Source organism: Ranitomeya variabilis, chromosome 3 (genome assembly GCF_051348905.1).
Source record: "Ranitomeya variabilis isolate aRanVar5 chromosome 3, aRanVar5.hap1, whole genome shotgun sequence".
Taxonomy (NCBI): Eukaryota; Metazoa; Chordata; class Amphibia; order Anura; family Dendrobatidae; genus Ranitomeya; species Ranitomeya variabilis.
The window spans coordinates 722,119,725-722,141,639 of NC_135234.1; the positions used below are offsets into that span (position 1 = coordinate 722,119,725).

Consider the following 21,915-nt stretch of genomic DNA (forward strand, 5'->3'; position numbering starts at 1 on the left):
TTGATCTTGGATCTCACAGCTGTTAAGAGGCACATGGCAGCTGATCAGATCATGTGCAGGGAAATATGCGGGCTCTGACATACCTATATATCAAAGGTCGTGAATGGTTTAAAGGATTTATTCCTTTAATATATCTACATGGAATCGGTGATAACCTGCTGATTTCTGGGGTCCTACGTCTGGGACTTTCATCACTCTGGAGAAGGGAGCTCTGTATTGTCCAATTTCAATGGAGCAACAATCATGGATGGGCACCACCAATCTATTCATTGTCTTCTGGATGTAGCCGCGCTCCATATTCTGCTATCTCTGTCATTTTCTTAGACGGTGATTGGATCGAATGTGTGCAAGCTCAACCAATGCTCCAGTCAAATGGGCAAGAGTTTTGTGATATGCTCTTGGTCCCAGTAGTAGGAAACCCAAGCGATCGTCACCTATTCTGTTCCTAGGTTCTGTTCAACCCCTTTAAATAACAGTGAGCTCATCAGCTCCCCTAGTGGTGGCTAATAACAGTGAGCTCATCAGCTCCCCTAGTGGTGGCTAATAACAGTGAGCTCATCAGCTCCCCTAGTGGTGGCTAATAACAGTGAGCTCATCAGCTCCCCTAGTGGTGGCTAATGACAGTGAGCTCATCAGCTCCCCTAGTGGTGGCTAATGACAGTGAGCTCATCAGCTCCCCTAGTGGTGGCTAATGACAGTGAGCTCATCAGCTCCCCTAGTGGTGGCTAATAACAGTGAGCTCATCAGCTCCACTAGTGGTGGCTAATAACAGTGAGCTCATCAGCTCCCCTAGTGGTGGCTAATAACAGTGAGCTCATCAGCTCCACTAGTGGTGGCTAATAACAGTGAGCTCATCAGCTCCCCTAGTGGTGGCTAATAACAGTGAGCTCATCAGCTCCCCTAGTGGTGGCTAATGACAGTGAGCTCATCAGCTCCCCTAGTGGTGGCTAATAACAGTGAGCTCATCAGCTCCCCTAGTGGTGGCTAATGACAGTGAGCTCATCAGCTCCCCTAGTGGTGGCTAATGACAGTGAGCTCATCAGCTCCCCTAGTGGTGGCTAATGACAGTGAGCTCATCAGCTCCCCTAGTGGTGGCTAATGACAGTGAGCTCATCAGCTCCCCTAGTGGTGGCTAATGACAGTGAGCTCATCAGCTCCACTAGTGGTGGCTAATGACAGTGAGCTCATCAGCTCCCCTAGTGGTGGCTAATGACAGTGAGCTCATCAGCTCCCCTAGTGGTGGCTAATGACAGTGAGCTCATCAGCTCCCCTAGTGGTGGCTAATCACAGTGAGCTCATCAGCTCCCCTAGTGGTGGCTAATGACAGTGAGCTCATCAGCTCCCCTAGTAGTGGCTAATAACAGTGAGCTCATCAGCTCCCCTAGTGGTTAATGACAGTGAGCTCATCAGCTCCCCTAGTGGTGGCTAATAACAGTGAGCTCATCAGCTCCCCTAGTGGTGGCTAATGACAGTGAGCTCATCAGCTCCCCTAGTGGTGGCTAATGACAGTGAGCTCATCAGCTCCCCTAGTGGTGGCTAATAACAGTGAGCTCATCAGCTCCCCTAGTGGTGGCTAATAACAGTGAGCTCATCAGCTCCCCTAGTGGTGGCTAATGACAGTGAGCTCATCAGCTCCCCTAGTGGTGGCTAATGACAGTGAGCTCATCAGCTCCCCTAGTGGTGGCTAATGACAGTGAGCTCATCAGCTCCCCTAGTGGTGGCTAATAACAGTGAGCTCATCAGCTCCCCTAGTGGTGGCTAATGACAGTGAGCTCATCAGCTCCCCTAGTGGTGGCTAATAACAGTGAGCTCATCAGCTCCCCTAGTGGTTAATGACAGTGAGCTCATCAGCTCCCCTAGTGGTGGCTAATAACAGTGAGCTCATCAGCTCCCCTAGTGGTTAATGACAGTGAGCTCATCAGCTCCCCTAGTGGTGGCTAATGACAGTGAGCTCATCAGCTCCCCTAGTGGTGGCTAATAACAGTGAGCTTATCAGCTCCCCTAGTGGTTAATGACAGTGAGCTCATCAGCTCCCCTAGTGGTAGTGGTGGCTAATAACAGTGAGCTCATCAGCTCCCCTAGTGGTGGCTAATGACAGTGAGCTCATCAGCTCCCCTAGTGGTGGCTAATAACAGTGAGCTCATCAGCTCCCCTAGTGGTGGCTAATGACAGTGAGCTCATCAGCTCCCCTAGTGGTGGCTAATAACAGTGAGCTCATCAGCTCCCCTAGTGGTGGCTAATAACAGTGAGCTCATCAGCTCCCCTAGTGGTGGCTAATAACAGTGAGCTCATCAGCTCCCCTAGTGGTGGCTAATGACAGTGAGCTCATCAGCTCCCCTAGTGGTGGCTAATAACAGTGAGCTCATCAGCTCCCCTAGTGGTGGCTAATGACAGTGAGCTCATCAGCTCCCCTAGTGGTGGCTAATAACAGTGAGCTCATCAGCTCCCCTAGTGGTGGCTAATGACAGTGAGCTCATCAGCTCCCCTAGTGGTGGCTAATGACAGTGAGCTCATCAGCTCCCCTAGTGGTGGCTAATAACAGTGAGCTCATCAGCTCCCCTAGTGGTTAATGACAGTGAGCTCATCAGCTCCCCTAGTGGTAGTGGTGGCTAATAACAGTGAGCTCATCAGCTCCCCTAGTGGTGGCTAATGACAGTGAGCTCATCAGCTCCCCTAGTGGTGGCTAATAACAGTGAGCTCATCAGCTCCCCTAGTGGTGGCTAATGACAGTGAGCTCATCAGCTCCCCTAGTGGTGGCTAATAACAGTGAGCTCATCAGCTCCCCTAGTGGTGGCTAATAACAGTGAGCTCATCAGCTCCCCTAGTGGTGGCTAATAACAGTGAGCTCATCAGCTCCCCTAGTGGTGGCTAATGACAGTGAGCTCATCAGCTCCCCTAGTGGTGGCTAATAACAGTGAGCTCATCAGCTCCCCTAGTGGTGGCTAATGACAGTGAGCTCATCAGCTCCCCTAGTGGTGGCTAATAACAGTGAGCTCATCAGCTCCCCTAGTGGTGGCTAATGACAGTGAGCTCATCAGCTCCCCTAGTGGTGGCTAATAACAGTGAGCTCATCAGCTCCCCTAGTGGTGGCTAATGACAGTGAGCTCATCAGCTCCCCTAGTGGTGGCACCAAGCACTCAGAATGTAGCTCTGTATTAGGAAAACAGAGCTCTAATCCCCATTAAATACCAAAAATACATTTACGCAGAATATTGAACATAAAATTGTCACCTGGACATTTCTGGTGATAACAACCGCTTTTAACAGTATAACTTTACTCTGTATTTTTTTCCAGTTTTTTCCAGGATTAAAGATCAGCAGAACGGTGTATTAATGTGACAGTGTAAAGCTCAGATAAGATAATATTTCCTGTGACCCTTTATCTCATGCCACTGGTATACCAGTCTATGTGCGAGGATGACCTCCGTTGGGTGAGCGCTTCCTCTGTTGGTGCTGACCATATCCTGCAGATACCATTAGATGCTCTGTGTCTTCCACTATGAGATTTGACTTGAGCGGAGTTTCTCAGCCTCCCGTTATCACACAGAACAGCTTATCTGTACCAAGCATCCCCTTAGATTTATGAGTCATATTTACCAAAATAATTTCATATGGTTGCCTTCTAAATTTGTAAGTGTGTCCAGTCGCCAATGCAAAAGAGTCCCAAATACAATAGAGCACTATGGACCCCCAGGGCTGGGTATGACTGATACCACTGCAACCCCTAAGGCCGGCGTCACACTCAGCGTAGGGATATACGGTCCGTATTTAACGGCCGTAATGCGTAGTAATTTTCCCAAAACACTGTTCCGTATTCAATGCGAGGATGCGATTTTTACGGACAAATTTATCCGTATGACTTCCATACGGCGATTTTTTTTGCGCAGGCTTGCAAAATGAACAAATCATGGATCCATCGGCTAAAATATTCCTAAAAACATATACAGTATATATATATATATATATATATATATATATATATGTCAGTGAGATATATATATATATATATATATATATATATATATATATATATATATATATATATATATATATATATATATATATATATATATATATAATTATATTTGATTCAGCGCAAGATAGCATAAAAGCCGGTAATTCAATTGCCGGCTTTTGGTATCTCCTTCCTAAACCCGACATGATACGAGACATGGTTTACATACAGTAAACCATCTAATGTCCCTTTTTTTATTACATATTCCTCTTTACTAATGTAACAAGTGTCTGTGTGTAAAATTTTGAAGCTCTATTAAATTAAAGGGTTAAATCCCGGAAAAAAATTGGCGTGGGCTCCCGCGCAATTTTCTCCGCCAGAGTGGGAAAGCCAGAGACAGAGGGCAGAAATTAATAGCCTAGAGAGGGTCCATGATTATAGGACCCCCCCCCGGCTAAAAACATCTGCTCCCAGCCACCCCACAAAAGGCACATCTGGAAGATGCGCCTATTCTGGCACTTAGCCTCTCTCTTCCCACTCCCGTGGGAGTTCCCACGCTCAAGTTCATATGAGTTCATCCAGCAGAGGGCGCATCACCGCGACTCGAGGTAACTACAGGACATTCCCCTGCATTCCATTCATTCACCAAGTTTTACAGACAGGAGCACAGCTGCTTTAGCAGAGCTCCTGGGTGTAAAATGATTTAACCCCTTCAGATGGATTTACAGTGTGGGACAAGACTGAACGACGGAAGGTATGGGATATTGTTGTTTGTTTTGTTTACATTTATTTCAGGTGACAAGGGTCTTCAGGTGGATTAAGAGTATAATAAAATATTAAAACATCCTGTGTCTTTATTTCATTAAAATACTTTGTAATAATGTGTGTGTGTTTTATTAACCATTTCATACTATTGGATTAATAATGGATAGGTGTCATAATTGACGCCTCTCCATTATTAATCTGGCTTAATGTCACCTTACAATAGCAAGGTGACATTAACCCTTCATTACCCCATATCCCACCGCTACACGGGAGTGGGAAGAGAGAGGCCAAGTGCCAGAATAGGCGCATCTTCCAGATATGCCTTTTCTGGGGTGGCTGGGGGCAGATGTTTTAACCAGGGGGGCTAATAACCATGGACCCTCTCTAGGCTATTAATATCTGCCCTCAGTCACTGGCTTTACCACTCTGGCAGAGAAAAGTGCGCGGGAGCCCACGCCAATTTTTTCCGGGATTTAACCCTTTAATAGCTAGAGCTTCGAAATTTTACACACAGACACTTGTTACATTAGTAACGAGGAATATGTAATAAAAAAGGGCTATGAGATGGTTTACTGTATGTAAACCATGTCTCATATCCTGTCGGGTTTGTGAAGGAGATAGGAAAAGCCGGCAATTGGATTACCGGCTTTTCTGCTATCTAGCGCTGAATGAAATATAAATATATATATATATATGTGTCTCACTGACATACATACATATATATATATATATATATATATATATATATATATATATATATATATATATATATATATATAGTGGCCCGATTCTAACGCATTGGGTATTCTGGTATATGCATGTCCACGTAGTATATTGCCCAGTCACGTTGCATATTGGCCAGCCAAGTAGTATATTGCCCAGCCACGTAGTATAATGCTCCATGCAGTTATGACCCCATAGATGCCCCATATAATGCTCTATGTAGTTCTTTATGTCCCCATAGACGCTCCATACAGCATTGTGCCACATGTAATGCTGGTGCTGCTGCTGCTGCAATAAAAAAATAAAAAAATCACATACTCACCTCTCGTCGCTGCTCCTCAGCGTCCCGTCTCTCCGCACTGACTGTTCAGGCAGAGGGCGGCGCGCACACTAATACGTCATCACGCCCTCTGACCTGCACAGTCAGTGCAAGAGGACGGGAAGACGGAGCGGCGCCCGGCGGATGGAGCGTGGACAGGTGAATATGAAATACTCACCTGCTCCAGACGCTGTCCCATGTTACCGCAGCTGTGATGATGTCGCGGTCACATGACCGTGTCGCGGTCACATGCCCGTGTCGTCACGGCAGGTCCTTCTCGCGCAGGCGTGCAGGACCTGTGATGACGTTGCGGTCACATGACCGTGAAGTCACGGCAGGTCCTTCTCGCGCAGGCGCGCAAGACCTGTGATGACGTCGCGGTCACATGACCGTGACGTCGTGGCAGGTCCTGTTCGCAGACCATCCTTCCACCGGAACCTGCCTGGAGCGTCGCGAGGAGCTGGAAAAGTGAGTATATAATGATTTTTTATTTTTTTAAATTATTTTTACCATTAGATGTTTTTATAATTGACGCTGCATAGGCAGCATCAATAGTAAAAACTTGGTCACACAGGGTTAATAGCGGCGGTAATGGAGTGAATTACCCGCGGCATAACGCGGTCCGTTACCGCCGGCATTAACCCTGTGTGAGCGGTGACTGTGGGGAGTATGGAGCGGGCGCTGGTCAGTGACTGCAGGGGAGGAGGGAGGGACTAATCGGACTGTGGCCATCTTTGATTGGTCGCGGCAGCCATGACAGGCAGCTGCCGAGACCAATCAGCGAATTGGATTCCATGACAGACAGAGGCCACGACCAATGAATATCCGTGACAGACAGACAGAAGGACAGACGGAAGTAACCCTTAGACAATTATATAGTAGATATATATACCTATTCTACGTGTAGACATTTATTCTACCTATTCTATTCTATCCTGTCAGTGTGATTTACTGTACACCGCACTGAATTGCCGACTTTTCTAGAGAACACCGCTGCGTATTTCTCGCAAGTCACACGCATGGTCCGTGTGTAATCCGTAATTTTCTCGCCCCCATAGACTTTCATTGGCGGATTTTTTGCTCAATACGGTGACAAACACAGCATCCTGCGATTTTCTACGGCCATACAAGACCGTATAATACGGATCAGTAAAATACGGCAGATAGGAGCTGGGCCATAGAGAATCATTGTACCGTGTGCAATGTGTATTTTCTGCACCTCTTAAACGTCCGTAAAACTCGCTAGTGTGACGCCGGCCTTAGGCATACTTGACAATTATCCAATTGTCAAGTATGCCTTAGGGATAAAAAAAATCAGTGTGAACACATGCTAACTTAAAGGGGTATTCCCATCTCCAAGATCCTATTCCAATATGTAGTTGGTGTAATAATAATAATAATAATAAAAATAATAATAGCAAATACATCCAATTAAAATTGTAGTAGTTTTTCTGATTCACTATGTCTCTTTCCTCATGTGCAGGGCATTGCAGGACCTTAGGTATCCATGGTTACAACTACTGATATAGTGACAGTTAGCTAGTTGCTAGTGGTTGTAACCATGGATACCCAGGGTCATGCAATGCCTGCACAGCCTGCACATGAGGAAAGAGATATAGCAAATCAGAAAAACAACTACATTTTTAATTAGAGGTATTTGCTGATATTATCATTATTACACCAGCTGCATATTGGGATAGGATCTTGGAGATGGGAATATCCCTTTAAACTCTTTTTTGGAGCAGAAACTCACCAAATCTCCTTTATAAAAATTTCTAAAAACTAAGTGATTTGAGATTAAGATTTAACATAGCCATGAAGCACATTATTGATTGCTACATGTGTAGAGCATCAGAACCACCGTCAGTATATGAATGTGGTGCCAGAACCACCGTCATTACATGAATGCAGCACCAGAACCACGGTCAGTACATGTGTACAGCACCAAGCATAGTGCAGCAATTAAATGTAATGTCAGGTCAGCCACAGATATAATATATTGCATAAACCTACAATTCCCAGTATCTCCCTAATAATGGTAAGGAGATACTGGAAGCTGTTAACAGCCATTGTCAGACTGTGGACCCTACAGGAACCACAGTACTGATGACACGCAGTCAGTATCACAAATAAGCTTTTACACCCAGCTACCTTATAGGTGACATCTTCTCTGCTTGGAGTCATTCCCATTCCTTTTGTCTCCATGTAGTACACATGCCATGAGGAGATTCCATGCCCATAGCTCATATCTGCAGAGTTCCCTTTTTTCCATCTTCAGAAGACATAGTGCCCTTAAAAATAAAAGTATCATTATCCTGCCCCATAAATAAAAATATTTCCCAAGCTGCGTTCCTGAATAATTGTCTCTCATTGTGCTACCTGCACAAAATATCCCCCCCACACTGCCCCTCTCCATAATGTCCCCCACACAGTCCTTCTCCAAAATACCCCCCACACTGCCCCTCACCATAATGTTCCCCACACAGTCCTTCCCCAAAATACCCCCCCACACTGCCCCTCACCATAATGTTCCCCACACAGTCCTTCCCCAAAATACCCCCCACACTGCCCCTCACCATAATGTTCCCCACACAGTCCTTCCCCAAAATACCCCCCCACACTGCCCCTCTCCATAATGTCCCCCACACAGTCCTTCTCCAAAATATCCCGCCACACTGCCCCTCTCCATAATGTCCCCCACACAGTCCTACTCCAAAATACCCCCCCACACTGCCCCTCTCCATAATATCCCCCACACAGTCCTTCCCCAAAATGCCCCTCTCATAATGTCCCCCACACAGTCCTTCTCCAAAATACCCCCCCACACTGCCCCTCACACAGTCCTTCCCCAAAATGCCCCTCTCATAATGTCCCCCACACAGTCCTTCTCCAAAATATCCCCCCACACTGCCCCTCTCCATAATATCCCCTACACAGTCCTCCAAAATACCCCCCCACACTGCCCCTCTCCATAATGTCCCCCACACAGTCCTTCCCCAAAATATTTCCCCCCACACTGCCCCTTTCCATAATCTAACCCTGTCCATAACGTCCCCCACTGTCCTTCTCCAAAATCCCCCCCACACTGTCTCTCTAAATAATTGTTCTCCCACATTGAGCCTCAACATATTATCCTCCACAGTGTCTCTCCATAATAATCCCCCCCACACACAAACCCTCTCCAAAATATCCCTGCAAACTGCCCTGTTTATAATAGTCCCCCCATTCCACTGCACCTTGCTATAGTGTGCCTCCTTTCACAATCATCCCCCACCCCTTTCTCTTGCTTTGAAACAGATACACCTCCCCTCCCCCCCTCATCTAGAAGGAGTACACATTTCATCTTCCGCTACTCCTTGGAGCCCTCACCGTGGCCTGCGGTCTCAGCTGCCTTTGCTGCTTCGGCACCGTTGTGCTGACCGTATCACGCCGCTACCCACCGGAGCTGACGAGTGCTCCTAGACCCCAGTTCCGCTCCACAATGTTGAAATGTATTTGCTTCTTTCGTGAATACATTTGAGTATAGGAAGATGGGTGCGGCGTCTCGCGGACAGCTCCTCAGGCTGCACAACATCCCGCCCTAGCCAGTCCAGGTATTTGATTTTGTTGTTCTCGATCACACCTGATGGATCTAATGAAACCCTTCATCAGTTACATCAGACATGCATAGACAACACCGGATTTACAAAAGTGTGCTCTTCTATTCAGTGGGGGTGAATAATTGTGAGACTGCAGTAGTTTGGAAAAAAATCCTGTTATATTAGTTGTGTTGAGTTTTTCATATGGTCCTTGTTGCCTTGGTTTATTACAAGCAGAAAATATGGCTGTAAACTTTGCTAAGAAACAGAATTTGCAATGGGGGTTGCTTAATTTTGATTGCAATTGTATATTGTGTAGTTAGAGGCTGGTCTAACGCACTTGGTGCCCAAAGCGAGGATTTCAGAATATGTCCTCTCCCCTGCTGCTTTCGCGCTAGTATCTGCTGATTCCCTTTGCTGGGAAGTTTTAAATCGCTATGTCGCTCAACCTTCCGTCTCGTACTCTCAGGTTTTAGACTTCGTATCCAATTGCCAGTTCAAGATTTTTTTTTTTATTAAGTACAAACTCGCCATCCCATCAGTAGCACTTTAGGCAGCTGCCTCCGCCGCCCAGCCCTTTTCCTGACCCCTATGTACACCTACACCCCTGTGTGACAATCCACCACCACCCACCATTGTTTTCACCACGCGTGAGACACATCTGCACCTCTTGTCATGCAGTCCCAGGTAATCACTACCAACGTACGATCTCGCATATTTTTATTGTTGTGGCCAAGCCCAAGGAGCGGGACTGTACAGCATACCATAAATACCGATGTAATATGCTTCACAGGTCTGGATAAAATCAGCCCATGACATTCATACAAATCACAAAGATAAATCTCACTGGTAAATGATCAGTAATTGGTGTTGTAGGTCACATACAGGAATCTATGTTCTACAAGCTCCAAAAATCACTTCCATCCTTTCTATTTAAACAGAAAGATCTGATTAGAAAAATCTCTTCTTTCTATTTGCAGACAAGATTTCCACCCAACATATATTACAAGTTGTTTACTCACCGGCCAATTGTGGATATGTGCGCCAATAGCCCCAAGGATTACACCAAGCAATCGGTGAAACGACTGCTGCCTGGACAAATCCACCGTCACGGGGCGATCCTCGAACAAGACCACAGTGGGTGGTACGCCAGAGTGGAGAACAACGGGTGGAGACTCCTGACACTCAGGGTCAGTGACTAGAGTGGGATCGTGCTTTCTTAGGGAGGTTTCAGGCTGTGATCTGACCACAATGCATGGACTGGCCGTCAGTTCCACCTCTGTGTGGACATAGCCTAGGAAACCGCTACACATTAGATGAATGTTGTCCAAATCAACCAATTCCGTTAGGTCTGTGCATCCTAATGTGTCTAGAAACGTCCCAAATATTTCATTACTGACAGACATCGGAGGAAAGAAGGATCAAGCATGTTGGATCCAAACATGCCTGATCCTTTGTTCTCATAAGAGATTAGCTACTGTAAGGTGTCGGGCAGCAGTTTACTCCCTTCTCTCCATTGAGGACACATATGTTCAGCTGAACATGCATATGGCGTGTATTAAAAGAAAAATGAAGCTCTCATTAAACTATATTGATGGAAAAATAAAAAAAACATTATTGCACTCTGTATGTGTCAAAGCACTTTTTATAGATTTTTTTAGTAATATTATTATTATTACTTATTTATATAGCACCATTGATTCCATGGTACATGAGAAGGGGTTACATACAAATTACAGATATCACTTACAGTAAGCAAACTAACAATTACAGACTGATACAGGGGGCGAGGACCCTGCCCTTGCCGGCTTACATTCTGCAGAGTGGTGGGGAAGGAGGCAGTAGGTCGGGGGTTGCAGGAGCTCCGGTTTGGTGAGGCGGTAGCTCCGCTATTGGTGGGGAGGCAGCGCGGTCAGTGCAGGCTGTGGGTTTTCAGGTTCCGTCTGAAGGATCCAAATGTGGCTGATAGTCGGACTTGTTGGGGCAAAGAATTCCAAAGGATGGGGGATATTTAGGAGAAGTCTTGGTGGCAGTTGGGTGAGGAGCAAATAAGTGTGGAGGAGAAGAGGAGGTCTTGGGAGGACCGGAGATTACATGAGGGAAGATATCGGGAGATTAGCTCAGAGATATATGGAGGAGACAGGTTACGGCTGATCTCCATCAACACATTGTCACTATGTCCTCTATCCTATCTCCTCAGCTCTCTAACAGTTTAGATGACGTGACTCTGGCGGATAATAAGAGGAGGATACCGTTCAGCCACAGCAAACTGCGGAGAAAACAGGAGGTTCTAGAAAAGCAGAAGAAAAGGAAAATTGAATGGATGAGAAAGATGTAAGTAGATAGCCGAGCATTAACATTGTCTTAATCCCTTCACGACATTTGACGTAAGTTTACGTCATGGTCGGAAAGGGATTCCCGCAAATGATTTACGTCATGCAGGCACAAAAGCAGTACCCACGCGATCGCCGCTGGGAGCTCGGCTTAAGTTATAGCCAAGACTCGACTGTCATGGCCAGGAGCAGCCCATGAACCCCCGGGCCATTTAACGCCCTAAATTCTGCTATCGATATTGATCATGATACTTAGGAGGCTGGGAGAGGGAGCCCGATCGCGAGGGCCCCATAGTTACTATGGAAACCAGAGGTTGGGTCTGCCAGGTACGGCAAGCCTGTTAGACCATTAGTCTGATCTAACGGATCAGACTAATAAAAGTTAAAGTCGTATAGAGAGGCTAATAAAAAGTTTTAAAAATATTTAAAGAAAATTATAAAATATATAAACAAAAAATAATTACAAAAATATAAACAAAATCAGTATACATATTTGGTATCGCCGCGTCTGAACGAACAGACCTATAAAACTGTCACAATAGTTAACCCCTTCACTGAATTACGTAAAAGATAAATAAAGAATTTTGCAAAAAAAAAAAAAAGATGCTCTTTCATCATACCACCCAAAAAAGTGGAATAAAACGCGATCAAAAAGTCGAATGTAAATAAAAATGGTATTGCTGAATACGTCATCTTGTCCCGCAAAAAACAAGCTGCCATACAGCTCCATCAGCAGACAAATAAAGTTATAGCTCTCAGAATAAAGTGATGCACAAATATATATATTTTTTATAAAATATTTTTTGTGTAAAAGCGCCAAAACATAAAAAAAATGATATAACTATGGTATCTCTGTAATCGTAGTGACTTGAATACTAAAACTGCCTTATCAATTAAAAAAAAACTCACAGACCACAGAAAAAAATATTTTACGCTCTAAAAATATAACTTTTATTAAATTCTGTGAATAAAATTCAACCATAGATAATATTTACAGATGAAGAGAAATGGACATACTGAAAAACATGAAAAAGCACACTGTGTGTTGAAGCTGTATTAAAAGACGCATAAGTCTATTCAATAACGTGTAGGGCCAACAGGGCCCATATTAACCCCTCAATGATACAAGTGTGTAACTATATGGTAAGGCTAGTTTCACATTTGCATTTAAAGACGCAGCGTTTACAACGCAAACGCAGGTGGTGAAAAAAACGCATGTAAACGCGTGCAAACGCTGCGTTTTTTAGACGCATGTGTTTTCTCATGCGGTAAGAAAACGTGGCGTTTTGACGCGTTTACATGCGTTTTTTCCTGCGTTTGCGTTTTTGAAACGCATGCTGAGAAGTGTGTGACAGCTGCCAATCATCAAAATCATCTAGAAAACCCACTATAAATAGAAATGGCTAGGGTTGGGGTTAGGGGTAGGGTTAGGGTTAGGATCCCCAGGGTTAGGATCCGGGTTAGGATCCCTAGGGTTAGGGGTAAGGGTAGGGTTAGGGTTTGGATCCCTTTATCACCTTGATGGTGGGGGTTGGCTTATCAGTGTGTATTCTTGTTTTTTTCTATTGAAACGCATGCGTTTAAAACGCAACCAAACGCATGTGCTTAAAAACGCATGCGTTTACATAGACAGCAATACGTTTTTTGCGGCAAAAAAACGCCTCTAGAAGTTACTACATGTTGCATTTCTGCAACAAAACGCAAGCATAGAAACGACGCATGCGTCGTCAAACGCGGCAAATGCATAAAAAAAACGCATGCCTTTTTAATGTTAAATATAGGGAAAAAACCGCATGCGTTTTTTTGCGCTAAAACGCAGCGGCAAAAAAACGCAAATGTGAAACCAGCCTAATTCAGATATCAAATAGAGTACTTTCTCAAAGCTATACCTAATTGCCCCTATTAGGCTCTATTCTTACCTTTCCTAACAGCGTAGGTTAATCAGTTTTACCACACGCAGAATGGCATTAAAAAAAAAGAAAAGAAAAGAAATTACAGAATTGCTGGTTTTAGTTCATTCTGACTCACAAAAGTCAGAATAGAAAGCGATCAAAGATGTTACGTGCCCAAAAAGGTATAATAAAAACATCAACTCGTCCTGCAAAAAACAAGCTCTCTCATGACTGTCAGCCAAAATATGGAAAAATTATAGCTCTCAAAATATAGCGATACAAAACGTTTCTTAGTGTGTGACAGCAGCCAAACAATAAAAAATATAAATCTGGTATCGCTGTAATCGCATCAACCCGAAGAATAAAGTAGTCTAATCACTTATACGGCATGCGGAACGATGTAAAAAATAAATAAAACCAATTCTTCACCTGCTGTTGATTTTTTTTATTCTGCCTCGAAAAGATCGCAGTAAGGCCTGGCTCACATTTATCCTGCGCTCTACGCTGAGCACTTACACCAGGGTTTCCATGTAAATCTCTGAAATACGTGATTCAGACGGAACCCCCTGCGGAAGATTCCCTATAATGAGGCAGATGGAGGCACCGTGGACGCCTTCTGACCTGTGATCCAGCGGTGTCCGTCTTTTTAGGATTGCCTAAAAGTGCAGTCGACCATAGTTTTGTGCACTTCTGAAAAGGACACCGCTGAACAGAGGCCAGACGGAGTCCAGAGTAACTCTGCTGCCTCATTATAGTGAATGGATCCGTTGGAGGTTTCATCTGTCACATTACTTAGAGATTTAGATGGAAACCCCGATGTAAGTGCTCAGTGTAGAGTGCCGGATAAATGTGATCCTAAATATTATGTCAAATGTTCCCAACAAAAGCTTAATCTCAGTCCACAATAAAAGCCCCCACGCAGGTCCGTCAGCTGTTAATGGAAATATAGGGGGCTTCCACGTTACTGGTTGCACAAAGGCTTTGGAAAAGCAAAATGGCTGGTTTGCAAAAAAACTTCTGCGTTAAATTAATCTGCGGCAGCGCTGCACTGCACTGTACTGTCCTGTCCTGACTGGCTGATCTATGGAGACTTCTTGTCCCATCCAGCAGGCACTGCTGCCTCCCTGACTTGATCCTGGTGATAGTGTGATCATAGCTTTTTCAGATATACTATCTGCTGGACGTTCTCCTCCCAGTATGAAACGCTGATATTCCAGTGCTGTAATAATTTATAAATGGCGGTATGCTTAGTGTTTTCTCTCTCTGATATGGCCTCATCAGGTATTATGAAGGAAGTTTGCATGCACAGACTACAGAGCCCAACACAGCTGTACTGGTCCAACGAGCCACGGAAGGAGTCCTGAAGTCTGTGGAGCAGCACGGAGCTCAGGCTGTCCTGGACTGGGAGGTGGACGAACTACTCAACTGGACTAATGCCCTGAACTATGATGAGTAAGTAAAGCTTAAAAGTAGGAATGTTTTAAAAAATAAAAGTGAGGTTTTTTTAAAACAATAAATTAACAAAATGCAAAGTGAATGAGCAAAAGTATAAAATCAATATTTGGTGTCACCGTCCTTTACCTTCAAAACAGCTTCAATTCTTTTAGGAACGCTTGCATAAAGTCATGGATATTGTAGGATTATAGTCCAGTGTAAATAATTGTACCTGACAGGTGATAATTATCATCGGTTTCATATGTAGGTTGTAACAGTCATTAACTGAAACAGAAATAGTTGTGTGGGATTCCTAAAACTGGGTGAGTAACAGCCAAACTTTACTACAAAGGTGAAGATTCTAGAAGAGAGTTTTATGTTGTATATTACGGCGTGACTGAGCACAGTGGCAAGACATTAATGTTGTTATACTGCATCAGCAAAGTCTCTCCTAAGTAAAGATTTCCAAGTTCTATTGAAGAAGCACCAAGAAATGGCAACGTTCAGGACTGTAGACGCAGTGGTCGGCCATGGAAACCTAGTGCAGCAGATGAGAGAAACATCACGCTTTCTTCCCTTTAAAATTGGAAGATGTCCAGCAGTGCCATCAGCTCAGAACTGGAAGCAACCAGTGGGACCTAGCTACACCCATCTACTGTTCTCAGATGTCTGGCCTGAAGTTGTCTTCAAGGAAGAATTGCAGCCATTCCTTCAGCATGGAAAAAAATCCAAGTGTTTCAACTATACCTTGAAATATAGGAACTGGGAGAAAGAAAAATGGCATCAGGAGCTCTGGATTGAGCCAAAATGTGAAATATTTTGCTGTAACACAAAGCAGTTTGTCTCGAAAGAGCTGGAGAGTGGTATAATAATGAGGGTCTGCAGGCAGCAGTGAACCATTGGGTAGGGTCCTTACAAGTTTGGGGAATGAATTTCAGCAAATGGAGTTGGCGATTTGGTCAGGATTAATGGTGTCCTCGAAGCTGAGATATACAAGAAGATACTTATACATCATGGAGGCGTCTGATTGGCTTCAAATTTATTCTACAGAAGGACAATGACCCCAAATTCACAGCCAATGTCATTAGCCTCTTTCCAACATATAACATAGGTCACCTCCCTCCCTTGATGAGGGCTCTGGCACTGAGCCTGCATCTTTTCTGACATATGACAGCTGACTTGATCACTTGTCATGTACCCCTAACACCCGAGGGTGGAATTGCGATCCACCCACGTCTGTTTACATGTTAATGCTGCTGTCAATCTCTGACAGCAGCATTTAACTCACATCGCAGTAACAGAAGACAAACCAGCACCACTTTGACACCTGTGGCTATGTAGTTTAGCTGACAGTGATTCCACCATGCCCCTGGATGACCGGGTGCAGACCATGAGGAAAGCTATGCAAATAATGTCCAAAAAAGATAAAAGGTTGCACTCACTGGTATTAAATGACAACTTCCTTTATTGGTACACTTAATTAAAACATGACCACGGGAAGGTACTCACGAGAAACTCTCTGGATTACGGCCATTTTGCACCTCCTAAGCTTCAACGGGTCATTTAACGCAAGCTTAACGGATGCGTGTCAAAAAAAACCACCGATCAGCGCCCCTGTCACATGATCACTGGGCGCCGATGGGTTAGCATAACAGGCGGGGGTCTGCAGAAGGCCCAAGTGACTGTCATTGCAGATCTCATATGTAGATGATGATTTCTTGAGGTTCAGGGTTGAAGACTATGGAGACTATTGAAGTCAGTAAAAAGTGTACAAAAAAAAAACGTTTTAACCCCTATACAACCTTGTACTTAACGACCTTGGACATATGGGTACGTCATATCTTTCATGCGACACTGCAACCATATCAAATAAATTTTACCACTATCGTGAAGTACAATATGTCACGAAAGAACAGTCTCAGAATCAGTGGGATCCATTGAAGCATTCCACTGGTCAGAATTATAAAATTTGCCCAGGCCAGGAAGGTGCAAACAGACTTTGATAAAGGGGTTAAAAAATATTTAAAAAATGTCAAAGTTCAAATCACCCCCCTTTTGCCCCATTCAATAGAAAGTAAAACTATTTTAAAAAATACACATTTGGCATCGCTGCATTCGGAAACGCCCGATCTACCATAATATAAAAAGAATTAATCCAATTGGTAAATGGCTGTACGAGAAAAAAAAATAAACCCCCCAAATTATGTTTTTGTTATAGGTCTGTGAGAGCCAGAAATCTTGCATGTTTTTAGGTGACCAAATACTTATTTTCCACCATAATTTGCAAAATAAATCTTGCCAAATCAGACAAGGTGATTTTCTGGATTTGTTTTCTCATTTTGACTCTCAGGCTGTGTGCACACGTAGCATATTTTTCGCGTTTTTTTTCGCTATAAAAACGCTATAAAACCGCGAAAAAAACGCTACCATTAAGCATCCTATGTAACAGAATGCATTCCGCATTTTTTGTGCACATGCTGCATTTTTTTCCTGAGCGGAATCGCAATCCAGAAAAAAACGCAGCATGTTCATTAAAATTGCGGAATCGCGGCGATTCTGCAGCCATAGGAGTGCATTGATCTGCTTACTTCCCGCACGGGGCTGTGCACACCATGCGGGAAGCAAGCAGATTATATGCGGTTGGTACCCAGGGTGGAGGAGAGGAGACTCTCCTCCACGCACTGGGCACCATATAATTGGTCAAAAATAAAAGAATTAAAATAAAAAATAGCGATATACTCACCTTCGATGTCCCCCGCAGTCTTCCGGCCTCTCCCCTGCACGCTGCCGCTTTGGTTCCTATAGCTGCTGGGCGGTGAAGGACCTGCGATGACGTCACGGTCTTGTGATTGGTCGCAAGACCGCATGTGACCGGTCACATGACCATTCACAACCGTGACGTCATCACAGGCCCTTCACCACACAACAGCTATAGGAACGGACGCCGCTGAGGTCTGCAGGTGAGTATAACCATGTTTTTTATTTTTTTTATTATTTTTAAACATTCTATCTTTTACTATAGATGCGGCATAGGCAGCATCTATAGTAAAAAGATGGTCACACTTGTCAAACGCTATGTTTGACAAGTGTGACCAACCTGTCAGTCAGTTTTCCAAGCGATGCTACAGATCACTTGGAAAACTCTAGCATTCTGTAAGCTAATTATGCTTGCAAAACGCTAGTTTTCTGCGGGTATATGCATGCTAATTCTGCATGCGATATACCCGCGGCAGGAGGCGCAGAATTGCCACGGAAATTTCCGCGGCAATTCTGCAACGTGTGAACTTAGCCTTACAGTTGTGGTCTACCTATGATGTCAATTACAGGCCTCTCTTATCTTTTAAGTGGGAGAACTTGCACAATTGGTGGCTAACTAAATACTTTTTTTCCCCACTGTAAATCAATAGTCTGTCTACGCAATAAGCGTGTGGGATCCTCTAGAGCAGGGGTCTCAAACACATGGCCCGTGGCCTCATGTGGACCCTCAGGCTGTTTTGTGCAGCTTGCATGCACGTGAGCTGCTATAATGATGTGGCCTGGTCCAGGGGTCACTGACACCAGTGCTTCATTCAGCTTGTATTCAACACCCACCGTGTACATCATGTATAAATTTAAAAAACACTGTGTGGACTCCCATGTAATTTTCATAGCCAGCAGAGGGAATGCCGACCGCTGGAGGCTGATTTTAATAATCTGGGAAATGGGCCAATATCCCAAAAGGTTCCCAGGCTATTAATAACAGCTCACAGCTGTTTGCTTAGCCTTTACTGGTTAGTTGGAGGGACCCCAGAAAAAAAATGACGTAGGATCCCCTTATAATTTCTAACCAGCAACGTTTAAACAGACAGCTGTGGGCTGATATAAATAGCTGGGGAAGGGGCCAGGGATATTAGCCCCCTTCCAAGGCTAAGAACATCACCCCTCAGCCGCCCTAGAAATGGCGCAACTCCCATCATGGTCACACTGATCTTGGGGAGACCAGGCAACAGTGATGAGAGCTGTCTTCAGCATCCGGTGCCTAGGAGCAGTGCAAACTATACCACTTCCTCCCAGGCGCCGGTACATGTCACACTGATGATACACTGATGTCATCAGTGTGCACGTGTGCGGGACTTTTTGCGGCCCGTGCTGCTGTTAAAAACCAGATGTGTCAGCGTGTTTTGCCCACGGACACACCGTTCGTGGAAACACACTGACGTGCACATACAATTGAATAGGTCTATATGTGTGTGTCTCTGGTACGTGTGGAAACTGTCACCACACGTACTGGACTCAGTGATCTGTGAAGGAGGCCTAATCCATACACTTAATGTCATTTAAAACAAATGAGCAAGTCAAAAGTGTTAAAAAAAATGCTCTAAAGGTGTATAGAAAAAAAAATGGTATTGTCACGATCCCAACGGGATGATAAAGGGGAGAGGAAGGCCGTACCGATAAGGAATGAGGGCTGGGACACCTCCTGAGCTACAACTTGAGCTTGTCCCTGCAATCCCCTAATGCCGTAAGTGGGTCCTTCCCCCCGCCGCCATCACAAACATCGTCCCTCACTGTCACCTCGCATTGCTCTGGCTAGTGCACTGGCCGGCAAGGCCTCTAGCCTCACCACTGTAGATGGTAAAAACACAAGGGGTGGTGACAAGCACGAGACAGACAAGGTAAAAAATACAAAACTTAGCTTCCAGACTCTGCTGCCAAGCTTCACACCACAGAGGACATGGAAACAGAACCCCACACTCCAGAAGTAGCTGATACAGCGCTGACACCTGACAGCTGCAAAGGCACAGCTGGTCTCCATAAAATAACTCTATCACCAACAGCTGATGCATCAGGTGACTATTTAAAAGATGGTGGGAGTGGTCACCACCCACATCAGCTGACCTAGAAACTCAGCAAGCTGCAGTACTGCCAGCAAGGAAAAATGACATTAACCCCTGCTGGCCTGAAAGGAAAAAAGCTACATTTAAACTATAGTGGAACCAGAGCTGCCATGAATCCAACAATGGATCATGACAGGTATCACTAAAAATGTCATCTCATCCTGCAAAGAATGTTATGAGACCCCTGCTTTAGAGTAAATGAAATTATGGTCTTCCCTCCCCGCAAACCCTCTTGTTCAATATAATTTACGTTTTCAACAACCCTTTTAGGACTGCCTAGTTCCAATGTATTGCCATTGCTCACACCCTCCCACACTTTTCTTAGGACATAACCACATGGTCCAGCTGCCGTACTCAGCCATGACTACCTGCATTGGTTAATGGCTGTATGATGTACTGTAAAATTGCACCACAACGGATGGGCAGGGTTAATGCTGCATGCAGCTATCAGACTGTGCGGACTTTCCCATAAGTCAGTCAGTTTGAGAGACTGATATAGGCAGGTTTTAAATTGGCTGCACCTATCAATATGAGGGCACCACTAAGTCGTGACACTGGCCTTTATTTCAGTGCTGTGTCACTTACTAGGCTTCTTGCTGTAGTTTTAGCTGCTGTGACTCTGCAAGTCTTCTCATTTATGAGCTGCGTCCAACCTGCCCCCACCGCTGATTGGCAGCTTTCTTCATATGCTCAGTGTAAGCAGAAAACTGCCGATCAATAGTATGGGTATGGTTACAGCCATCGCATCATTGATAGGACTGAGAGATCTGCAGCAGATAAAGCTGTGATTGTATCAAAACTACAGCAAGCAGCCCTGTAAGTGACCCAATGCTTTTACAGGTTTTACACTGGATGGATACACTGCAGATTTTCCAATCCAGATTCTCTGTCTGGAAACTCCAGCATGAGACAGAACCAGCAAAATGGAGTTTACCAAATCTCATCCATAGCTGCAAGGAGAAATCTGTAGGAAGTCAATATATACGCTGCAGATCTTATCATTGCAATGCATACAGTGACATCTGCAGCAATATCTATGACAAATCTACATATGAATTATGAATCCACAGATTCTTTGCAAAATCTTGGTAGAATTATTTCCCCTGTATGTCTCCTGTGGATATATAATTAATATGAAAGCTTCATGTCTTGGTCCGGAGACCTCCGACAAACAGTTAATGTTGCCAGAAGCCTGTAGTAATACGTGTGACCAGGAAAATGAACGACTGCTGATGTTTTCTATGTAAGAACTGGCTCTTACCTCGTGCCAATACTGCTAAAGGAAAGAGGCGCCAGTCCTCAGCCCAGTGTCAGCCCGGACAAGAAGATCTGTGATTCTTCATCTATTCGTCATCACCATACACGTCAGCGTCTGCTTTATCATATTTTATGGTTTTCTATTACAATTGACAATGAAAATATACAGGATGTAGGAGAATAGATGTAAAAAAATGATAGAATATATACTAATGTGGCGTTTATGTTGCTGGGAGTATCCCTGTGGTTCTCAGGCTGCAGTATCCCCCTGGCATATAGATCTCACCCTGTAGACTGCTGCATATTAGCTCTCCGGTAGTGCGGCCCCCTATTACTGTAGCCCCCCTCTGTATGATGTTTGTAATTCACTTTAACAGCTGACAATGAGTTGAGAATTTAAGTTGCTGTGCCAGAAAGCGAGAAATAATCGGAGCCCTGGGAGTCGGCGCTGCGGCAATAAACAGAATATACTCTTAGAAAAGCTTGTTAGCAAAGGAAAAACCCATGAGAACATCTGTGTTTACTCTGTACAGGATCCGACATTACCCAGTTATGGGCCTGAAAGCAAATTCTGCGTCTTAGCGTTACACTAAATCCTGCAAATATTGCAGACTCTCATATGTCATGCCTCGTGCAGGGTCCCTGCTTTACACCCGCACATGGATGTGTTTACAGCACGCACCTGTTCATAACGGACCAGCAACTTCTGAAGTTTCCCTCTAAATACAGAATATAATTTCCTTTAGGCTGCATTTATAAGTACACATAGTACTAAGGGGGGT

At 44.5% G+C, this 21,915-nt stretch overlaps 1 protein-coding gene across 6 annotated transcripts in view; it reads left to right on the forward strand.

Moving 5' to 3' along the window:
• C3H11orf65 (chromosome 3 C11orf65 homolog) overlaps window positions 1–21,915 on the forward strand; it is a 39,836-nt gene that overhangs the window by 9,195 nt on the left and 8,726 nt on the right. For all 6 annotated transcript variants that reach the window (XR_013224080.1, XM_077298344.1, XM_077298346.1 and 3 more), the window contains 3 exons: window positions 10,321–10,530; window positions 11,541–11,674; window positions 14,847–15,017. Coding sequence is in view for 5 of the 6 variants with exons in the window: in XM_077298344.1 (XP_077154459.1) it covers window positions 10,321–10,530; window positions 11,541–11,674; window positions 14,847–15,017 (515 nt within the window). In the remaining variant the exon portion in view is untranslated. The remainder of the gene's footprint in view (window positions 1–10,320; window positions 10,531–11,540; window positions 11,675–14,846; window positions 15,018–21,915) is intronic.